The sequence below is a fragment of the Venturia canescens genome, chromosome 8 (genome assembly GCF_019457755.1).
Source record: "Venturia canescens isolate UGA chromosome 8, ASM1945775v1, whole genome shotgun sequence".
Classification (NCBI taxonomy): domain Eukaryota; kingdom Metazoa; phylum Arthropoda; class Insecta; order Hymenoptera; family Ichneumonidae; genus Venturia; species Venturia canescens.
The window spans coordinates 20,242,300-20,252,340 of record NC_057428.1 but is presented as its reverse complement, the minus strand read 5'-3'; the positions used below and the strand labels follow the sequence as shown (position 1 = coordinate 20,252,340).

Genomic DNA, 10,041 nt, shown 5'->3' with positions numbered 1-10,041 from the left:
AAGACGACGCTAGTGGAGAAGGCTCAATGGCCACGAGAGCGTGGAATGTAATCGCGAAATTCTTGATCCGATGAAACGCTCAAGTCCCGGATTGAGAATGAGTTTATCGGGGCGGTGCGTTTAATGATGCAGGCGAGGGCAGACGCGAATCGGCGCAACGAGTGCGATAACAAACACTGTAATTAGCGCAATTGAAAACGTCGGTAATGCTCGACCAACGACAAAACACGAATATCTCGGTAAATGTTCGTCAACTGGTCGTTCCTGCGATCTCCCCCGTACATTCCCTGGAACGTGTGTCGTTCATGGACGGAGTCTGCGGAGAGATTAATCGAGCAGGAGACACACATTTTTCATGACTTTCGACTTTTATTATTCGTCTGTACAACTCGTTGAGTATTTCATTGTTATTATTTATTTTTATTGAAAGAGGAACTTTCAACAGAGAGTTAAACTAAAATCACTTTAACGCGGATTAAAAAAAAAAAATTGCAATCAACGCTTCGGTAACACTTCGTAAAACAAAATCTTTGCAAAATAAATTTAAAAAGGAACTAATGAACAACGTTATTTTGTGCATTTTCTAGTGGAACGAGGAACGATTGTGAAGTTGCTTTTGAGAGCCAGCAGCGCTTTGGTGCCTCGATGGGAAAAAAAGCGCAGTTTTTTTCTCGATCCCACCGACCGTCGATCGCTGAGCCCTAAGGTGCCTTCATCTCTTGCTTCACGCAGAACTTGAAAGCCTCCCACCCCTCGCTCCTCGGCTGCGACTGGAATAGTCAATCATAGTGCAATGGGAAATGAAAAACTTTGCTTTGAGCCGAGGCTCGAGTAAGTTGGCCCGGATAGCGCGCCTGCTGGCATGCAACCCGGCGAACTTCGCTGTCGGGCGCGTGGAGGCCCAGCCAACGAAACTCGGATACAAAAATGCAGGGAATAACTTGTGCTAATAAACTTCTGACTCTTCGTAAAAGTTTGTTTGTTTTTTTTCTTCTAATTCGTTAATTGACGGATTTATCGTTACCTTGAATCCTCGGTGCAATCGGTCTTTCATAATGGCGATAAATTCTTTGTAGGATAATTGGCCATCGCCGTCGACGTCGAAGAGAGCGAAGACGGTATCGATGATGTGGGTCGAGAGCGAAGTTCCGGTGCAGATCTTAACTGCTCGTGAAAATTCATCTACAATTTGTCAACCGATTAAATAACGCAAGAAAAAATTGTTCGTTGAATGAAAATAGCGATGTTAATCTCATTTTCTTTTTTTTTTCGTTGCAGGTGCTCCGATGACGCGGTGAGGAGAGTTTCTACCTTTGGATATCGGATGATCGGCAAGCGTGTACATTCTCATAGCTATCGAGAAGTCGTCGAGATTGTTTAAAAACTGATAAAACACTCGGAACTCATCGAAGCCGATATCTACTTGGCGATCCGAGCGATCCAGCATCCTCTCCAAGTACTTGTCGTACCTGCGACGAGTTCCAAATGAGGTGCGATTCTAACGAAAATAAATATCGGCTTTGCTGGCCGATAAATCATAACAACGGTTTTTTAAATTACGTTCGGAGCTCATTCGTTTTAACTCACTCATCCATATCGAGGTACGTGTATCTTAACAATATCTTCGCAAAATCTAGCTCCGATATCGTGTTATGACCTTTGCTGAACTCGTGGAATTCAAGCTCTAATACTTCCTGCTGAAGATTTTCCATGAACTGACGAAATCCTTCGTACTTGAGCTCTCTCGTACCGTCTTTCCCGAAAAAGTGAATCATCAGTGACGTGTCGACCGAATGCCTTCGTTGGAGGCCCTTTTTGTCAAAATTTTATCATTCACAAGTGCTCCAACAAGTTTATAGTCATTTTATATCGGCCCTCATTTTCACCTGATCGTCCCCGAACTCCTGGTGCCCGTTGTCCGAAGGCCTTGTGGTGTTCGACAGACTCTGCAAATCCGTTCTCGTGTCCATGCCGTGACGACCCCTCCACGCGTGACTGAAAATGTTCTCCATCTGGAGAACAAACCAATTTTTTTTGATATTCTGGTCAATTTTTTTTTTTCAGACTTACTGGAAATGTCTCAACCTCGGACCCCTGAAAACTGCACTAGAAGTGAAAATTTACGATAAAATTGAAGTCGAATTACTGGGGTTTTTTTCTATCCCATTGGAGAGGTCAGAGGTTGAATACGAAAGGACACGTGACATGAAAAATCCACATTTAAGTGAAAGGACAATTTTTCGTCCGTTTCTACGTATTGCTCAAATCTTTTTATGCCGAAATTGCATTCGCATTCGTTTTACACTGACAATTTTCACGGTATCGAGGAATCGTTTGTTGTCAAATTCTGTGAAAATGTTAGTGTATCCTGATCGTAAAAATGTGAAAAGATGGGATAAGTGTGAGCTGAAGTATATCGTGAAAATGAGATGAAATTTCGTCTTCGAAAGCAGAGAGAATCGTGGCATTTGGTTTGCTTAGTTGTGCACAATTTCGATGAGATTAGTTGGCAAAGACGATAGATTCAGTAGTGAATCCATGATTTCTTTTAGGGTGTTCGGTCCACGATGAAACTTACGTAGGAATTGGAGACGATTCTGTTCTTCTCGACTAAATTGGCTTCTCGAAGTTTTGCTTTCGTTGTCAAAGCGTCTTCGCTCGGGGCGACTAGGGAACGTAGCTAAGTGATGGTGAAATAATGTTTCGAAGAAGAAAAAAAAAAAAAAAGAAAACAATTATTTGCGCATACGAGAAAGTCGCCAGTGACAAATGGTTCGTTTAACAAAAAAAAAAAGGAAAACTCAAAAGCAATCTAGCCAACGATCAACTGAGAGCGTAATCGTGCAATGGAATGTCATGGCGGACAAACTCATGAAATTTTTGGTAGAAGCGTGGATGCTATTATTTTGCCAACTCGAGGAAAAATCGTCGGAATGAATGTTAAGCTATGTGGTGCGTACGATTAAATCGAAATTTAGAGGCTTCGGAGACATTTGAAGAAGTTTTTGCTTCACAGTCAAAATTCAGCTTCTGCAATTTCGCATTAAACTCTTGAGAAGCCTTCAGGAAAATTGGAATGCTCGTTCCATCATTGAACCGTCCGATATTAGTCCCAACAATTTTCTGACCCATGAACAAAGAAATTTGAAAAAGTGCAATTATTCGTGGCCCTTGCTGGTTAGATAAGGATGCGAATATCGGGACTCCAAGATGCGGTATCGTGAGTTATCGTTATGCTTTGATTCTGAAATTGTTAAGAGCAACAGCTCGCCAGCAATGCACTTTCATGACAGCCTCGATTATTTTTCTCCCTTGACGATCTCTTTGAGTAACTCACAACTCGTTTGGTCCATTCATCCAATTCCCTTTCTTTCAGGCTCCCCCCAAAGAGTCTCCGAATCTGTGAAAATTTGTTCATGCACAGAAATTTATAGACGTGAGTTTGTTTCCCTCGCCTCGGTTCTCGAGACTCCCAATTGCAAATCCCGATGAATATCCCTCCACGTTTCTGCCGCGTCCGATTTCACACTTGGCTCTTGCTCACGAGACAATAACTCCCATTCAATACGATTATCCCAAGTTTTTAACCGAAATAGTACCGAGCTTCCTTGTTTATGAATCTTTTTTCTCTTAATCTTACCACGAGAAACTCGTTTTTGTCGACTCTCTCGTTCCCATCGGTGTCAAACATGTTGAAGGCGATCCGGAAGCCTGTTTGCGGTTCTGCAATAATAAGGATCAAGCCCGTTAGATAAGAATTTTTATTTCGTATTATTCAATGCGGATTAAAGTACTTTAGGGATCGTGAAATATGCCCAAAGAATTTTTAGCAACAATGTGGCAACCAAACACCTTTCTAAATTCAATGAAGCTCGATGAATGAAAAGCATAAATTTTGGACTTCCTACTCGTTGAAAACTGCAGAAAATTCGAATTCAAATAAATTTGTGATATTTTCAGCAATACGTTATAATTCAGTTCAACCACAAGACCGTTTTTCAAACATTACTTTTTTGCTGTACACAGGAAAGGACGATCGATCGAAACACGATAATTCTTGGTGTGAGATTCGAAGAGCGATAAAGCGAGATTCTGGAATAATGAAATAAGAAACCGATCAGGCGAGTTGCTTTTTTCCGATGAAATTTTGTTCCCCGAGAGAAGACTCTCGTTGAATTAACAAAGTTGGTAATATTATAACTCGCGTTGGTATCGAGCGTATCGGTGGTTTGTGAGAGAGTTAGTTCGATGTTTCATCACGAATTAGCATACTAAATTGGCTAGCGAGATTGTCGCGAAGAGAACTCACTCGTGAGAATCGACAGTAGAAACAGGTACTCCGTGTAGGAAAGTATGCCTGTAATAAAGAAAAAGAGAAAGATTAAAAGTCAGGAGGCAGGAAGGCGAGTTGGATGGGGAGGAAGATCGAGTTTGCGTGGAAGTTTTGTTTGAACGGACAATATTTTGTGTTTGATCGTTTGAAGTGTAGCCGAATGTAGGTGTTCCTGCGGTGGTGGCAACTACAAAGTGTGGGCCCTCCGATGAAAATCAGTCGGTTGATATTACGAGAATTGTTGAAACGGGATGAGCCAGTCTGACGGAATTTATTGAAAGTTGGAGAAAATAAAAACGAGACGAAAGGCAAATAAACGATCTCCACGTGGCGAGTCCGATCGGCGCGATAAAATTTGTCACGCTTCATAAACATCATATCCATGAAAGAATCGTGCCTTCCACACCCCGTCGATGGAAATAATGATCCAACGATTTTCTTTAGTGCCACGAAAATATGTTTGTCATAACAAGACTGGTGCCGAGAGGCAAGTTTCCGTGTGTGGCCGCGTTTCAAAGAGAAATATATGTGCGGATAAAATGGAATAACATCTCTTCTAATAGTCACCTTTGTCCCGCAGGTTTCGGAACATGTGTGAACTCCCGTGTCGGAGCGAGGGCGTCGCGTTTCTCATCACCTCCAATTCCTTGTCCGAAAGTACTCGCCTCTTGTGCCTCGCTGAAAGTCAGAGAAGAATCATCAACGCTCCGGCAAACGTGTCTGCTTCTCCCCTTTCTCGCGCTTACAACTCTCGACGTTAGCTTGTTTACTGAGACAACGTTTGTCTTATTCACTGTGCCGACGATTAACGCCTGCTAAACTAACCTCCCCGAGAAATTCTATTCAATGACGTGGATCGAGCTGTTAACTCCGGATATCGGAATTCCTATTTTTATTTTGACATCGAGACAATTGCTCTCGTTTCTCTTCTTGATTTTTTCAACTTTGGGCTTTGATCAACGTCTTAAAATCCCAACAGATAAAAAATTATTGCCCTCGAAGCCACTCACGTCTCGGCTCAGATTCGATGACGCTGTCCAAAAAGTCCTGAGGCGTCATGTAAAGTTGACCGTCGTACTCGACCGAAGCAAACTTGACGAATCTCCTTTCCCGCATCGTCAATCTCACAGCTTTTTGAAGCTCGTCCTCACGTTGCTGCAAAACATACAATTACACGTGCCACTTCATTATACGTATTCGTACCCTCGTTTTTCCAGCTGGTTAAAGTATCCGCAGTAATTGCAGCTTTACTCGCATTCTTCATGATAACCCGATCATCCAGGGGAACCGGTTCGATTTTATGGCTCCATGGTAGACAAAAAAACGTAATCACAATTTTTCAAGATAGCCGACACACGTAAAATCAATATTCACACGAGTTTATTGATTTTATTTTACTTTTTGACATTTCATTGAATTTCCTTCGAAATATTTGAAGGAAACAAATCTTTTTACACCAGCTTCAGAGGAATTAGGTTTTCGAGGTAATTTGTGAGTGCTCCGACTGTATCTGCACAAGAATAATGCAACGAAGGATGGATTGGCATGCGAGAGAGAGAGAGAGAGAGAGAAAGAAACGAGAAGCATCTTCGTAATTGCGTCCCGATGTTTATCGATATCAGGCCTGGAGAAGTCGATACGTTGGAAAGCATCGATCATATGACAGTAGTAAAAATGTTGTTATCTGTATGAATGCGTGCGTGTGCGGTGTGCTCGGTCATGAAAACGGATGAGCGTATAGTTAGAGGTCCGAACAAGGGGGAGCGGATGATTGTTGCATCAGTACAGCGAATGCGTATGGCGGAAGAATTTTCTTGGGGAGAAAGAGAGAAGTGCACTCTTCAGCAAGTAATTGACTCCTTGGATAGAAGCACGAGCGATTATGGTAGACTAACGATCGGTGTATATCCTATCGTAGGCTGGCTCTTTGCCAGACGCGCGGTGAAATGTTGGAATTTATCGGACGTCTCTGGGTGCTCTTGGTGCTCCTCATGACTTCCGTTTATTATAGTTTTTCACCTTTTGATGCTTATAACGCGATTATTTGGTTGCAGGGCACCGCAGCGAGGAATTCTCGAGCGATCGATCCCAGGCTCCTCCATCGCGGATACCTTCTCCGACGCTTGTTCATTCGCGTAGCCAAGGAAATATTCATATTCGACAGCAGGAAACGCTGCGCGACATTGTTTCTGGCTGTTCACGTGCATCGCGTATACGCGAGAAGAAAAAATCACTTGGTTTATCGCTCCTCGCGAAATATGAGGGCTCGATAAATTTGCCTTGCCAAAGATTCTATCGTTGCCTGTGGATGGAAGACCGGGAAGTAAATCTCGGCGCATTCGCAGGGGGCTATACCCGCTGACCCGCCTGGCCGGCACACTCCTCCAGGAGATATTCGCCCGAGCAGCAATTACCCCGGCGAGGTACGTACCACTCTCCGCATCCCTTCTGTCCCCTTAAACATTAATCTCTTTCTTTATATAGAGCCAGACTATGTTGCGATATGAAATAATTGAAAAGTACATCGCGATAAAAAGAGGAAAAACAAAACGCAATGGAAGCCTGCTCGCGCAGCGAGCGAAGAAATTCTCATATCCTTGCGTGCACTCTCGCCAAGGAGGAATTGCGCCCACTCAACTACGACGTAACTCGAATCTCCTCGACGCCACCGTCGTCGCCGTTGCTCTCTCTCTCTCTCGCTCTCTCCGTTCGCATAGCGCGAGTTGCGTTTTACGAGCTCATCAAATGAAGACAAAACAAACGCGGGTGAATAAGGAGGGTACCGACTCAACTCTCTTTCTGCAAGACTCGCCTTTTCATGTACTACAAGCTCCGAGCGCTGGTCACTCCGACCAACCCCCTTTCTTCTTGTCTTCCAACCGTACACAGCCTCGGACAACACTCCATTTTATTGGTTTTACTCTGTCATGATTTTTTAAACTCCCGACGACCGGAATAGATCAACGATCAGTGGTTCTCAATCGTTTCACGGGCTGATCACAGAGGAAAACGAAAGTCCTTTTGATCCGAGAGGTCGGGAGGAGGAGGGAGAAACCCATTTTTGTCGTTTTGGGCATTACACCTTCTTGGGGAATTTAGAAAAATAGAGGAGTGCTTTTTTGCTGCTGTTTTCTCTTCTGAGCCACATTTCGACAGACGGAATCGAGTAATTGGAAAATTCTCAATCAGTCTGAGCGAGTAAAGCCAGTAGCAGCTTTAAGTTATAATGTACATATTGTTAAAGTCTTTGGATGACTTTTTATTCGTTTAAACTCGTTTTCGTGAACTCGGAGTTGTCAGAGGCTCGCGAGATTATCTCCCTTGGAATGTTCGCAAAGTGCGTTGTTCCATCGAGGGTAATTTTGCTCGTGAGTTTAAGTTTTGGCCCTCCATTACGTCTCGTTATTTTGTTTCTCGAATTCCGTTTAACTTGGTCGTGTATTCGTTTAACTGAATATTGAACTCATAATTCAATGAAATCTGACTAATTAATCGAAAACTTTGAATAATCAATTCCGAGTGTCACACCGTAGGAACTTTCCTCCGGATAAACTCGAGTGTTGAAAGGTTGGAGCAAAATCTGCTGTGGATATGGAAATGCGCGAAGAATCGGGGGAGGGAAGAGGAGAAAGATGAGAAAACTTGAAGGTAGGCAATTACCGCGAGTGGCCGCGTTATTCAAGATACTGTTTGGCGCAACGATAGCGAGGGTCTAATTTATGCGTGTTCGTAGAGAGGGAGAAGGAGAGGAGCTGCCACTCGAGGCGAATAGTCGGAGCCGGGTGTTCGGATTCGAAACATTTGAGAGCGTTCGGAGCTCGAGTCTTTCGACTCGAGTTTTCGTTATTTTCGATACAAAAAAAATAAGAAGTAAAAATAGTTCAAAGAGATCTCGAAGGCTTTGGACACGCGAATTGGGCGAGCACGATTCACGTAGGCGATAAAATGCAGTTGTACGAATCCACGAAACGTCCACGTGCGACTCGGCGTAGCGTTTCGAGTAAATGAATCAAAATTTTCGCAAATAACACGAACCGGAGTAGAAACACGCTCGTTGCGCGGCTCGGCTAATTGGCACACGATCAATTCATCGACGCCGCGAGACATTTTCCCCGAGACATTGACTCCGATTATATTCGGTCAAGGCGTCTTTTATCCACGTTTTTTTCTTCGTATTCCCATGAAATTTGCTCCTCTCATTGAGGCCCGGAGGAGACTTTAGGCTGGAAAAGTACCGAGGTTACACATCCAAACGCGCATCATTCGAATCGAGGAGAGAAAAAAAAGGAACGAGTCGAAACGGCATTTCGCTGCGGGATCGAGAGGAATCTCGCGTGGCGCCACTCACCCTTGTATTTCCCTGTGTTCCTCGCGTTTGCGAGTCCTCGAGCTCGATATGCGACGTCGTAAATATTGTCTTGTACGTGATATGTTGCTCTTGCGTAGGCGTTTTCAAGAGATTTTGTAATTTCGAGTTAAAATCTTGATATTTATCTTACAGATGCAGCCCCGGAGTACAAGCTCGTTTACTTCGTCATCGTCAGGAACGGATCGAACCCCTTTTCGACGGCGTGGACCAGTTCCATACGCGGTAGCCGATTTTTTGCCACGAAGACGTCACGAAAACACAATTTCTATCGAGCTCTCGAGGGACCACAAATTCATCGAACTTCGGGTACATCATTTTCCCATGCTTTATGGTGTGCTCGTTAAAACACTTTTTTTACGTACTCTCCTGTACGGATATAAAAAATTGTTTTCGTAGAAAAAGCGATGCCTGAACACGAAGAAGAAACAACTGGCAATTAGTTTCTCATAGACTGGCCGGGGGTCGTTTTTTCTTACGAAATGATCTCCACGACGTTGCAAAGCCTGCAGATGCACCGAAGACGACTCAACTTTGCGGGGAAAGAGTACGGGGACGTGTGTGAAAAAGCACATTTACACGATTTATGAAGTGCGTATGCTCGCGTTCACATAAATTCGTCGCGCGTTCGTGAAGTTGAACGTTTGCACGGGGTCGTCCCGGAGGATTTATGGGGTACGAAAGGTCGCTGGCACTAATCTTCTCATCCGCAGGAATCTTCTGAGGAGGAGAGCACAGCCGGCTCGAATTTGTTTGACAAATATCGGCTTGAAGCAAGTTCAGGAAGAAATTTTAGTGTGAGAAAATGCCTCATCATGGCGCCACGATGCAATTATCTGTGAAAAATTCATTTTTATCCGGAAAATATTTATATTCATTAATGAATATTCTGTTGATAGAGTCCATCCCGTGCAAGCAGCGCGCGTACGCTTTTATTTATTCGCGTACATTGGCAGCTCCTCGCAACCGCGGTGGCTCGCGTGTCAGGATGATCACGCCGCACGGCCTTCAGAGACTCTCGGGATGAACATTTCGCGTAGAGAAAATTCCGCGTGATAATGCGACAGGCGTCAAAAAAAAAACATTATGCTAATCAGGAGTCCCCCTCATTATCGTGACTCCTGTGCCGCCACCTTTTTTCGTTCTCTTCATCTCCACACGGAGATGAATCTCGACGCGTGTTTTTCAATAACAACGAACCAACAGTTGTGCACCTTGGAAAATCTGCTCGCCGCCTCGGGCTCAGAAAATCGAGGATAACTCTCCGTGAAACGATCGCACTTTTGCTAATCAGCTTGCTCGATTAAATATTTGCATAAACTGGCCTCTGGCAATGTCACAG

The 10,041-nt window shown here is 43.9% G+C and overlaps 1 protein-coding gene across 5 annotated transcripts in view; it reads right to left on the bottom strand.

The window, feature by feature from the left end:
* Nucleotides 1–349: 349 nt before the first annotated feature.
* The window catches only part of MICU3 (Mitochondrial calcium uptake 3), a 39,610-nt gene continuing 29,918 nt past the window's right edge, over nucleotides 350–10,041 (bottom strand). For 4 of the 5 annotated variants that reach the window (XM_043426932.1, XM_043426936.1, XM_043426934.1 and 1 more), the window contains exons 2-12: nucleotides 5,344–5,488; nucleotides 4,901–5,011; nucleotides 4,310–4,357; nucleotides 3,641–3,723; nucleotides 3,338–3,400; nucleotides 2,579–2,680; nucleotides 1,887–2,012; nucleotides 1,588–1,811; nucleotides 1,312–1,469; nucleotides 1,025–1,182; nucleotides 350–770 (exon numbers count right to left, since the gene is read on the bottom strand). In XM_043426932.1, the coding sequence (XP_043282867.1) occupies nucleotides 702–770; nucleotides 1,025–1,182; nucleotides 1,312–1,469; nucleotides 1,588–1,811; nucleotides 1,887–2,012; nucleotides 2,579–2,680; nucleotides 3,338–3,400; nucleotides 3,641–3,723; nucleotides 4,310–4,357; nucleotides 4,901–5,011; nucleotides 5,344–5,488 (1,287 nt within the window). In that variant the 3' untranslated portion in view covers nucleotides 350–701. The remainder of the gene's footprint in view (nucleotides 771–1,024; nucleotides 1,183–1,311; nucleotides 1,470–1,587; nucleotides 1,812–1,886; nucleotides 2,013–2,578; nucleotides 2,681–3,337; nucleotides 3,401–3,640; nucleotides 3,724–4,309; nucleotides 4,358–4,900; nucleotides 5,012–5,343; nucleotides 5,489–10,041) is intronic. The other variant, XM_043426935.1, reaches the window with a different exon arrangement.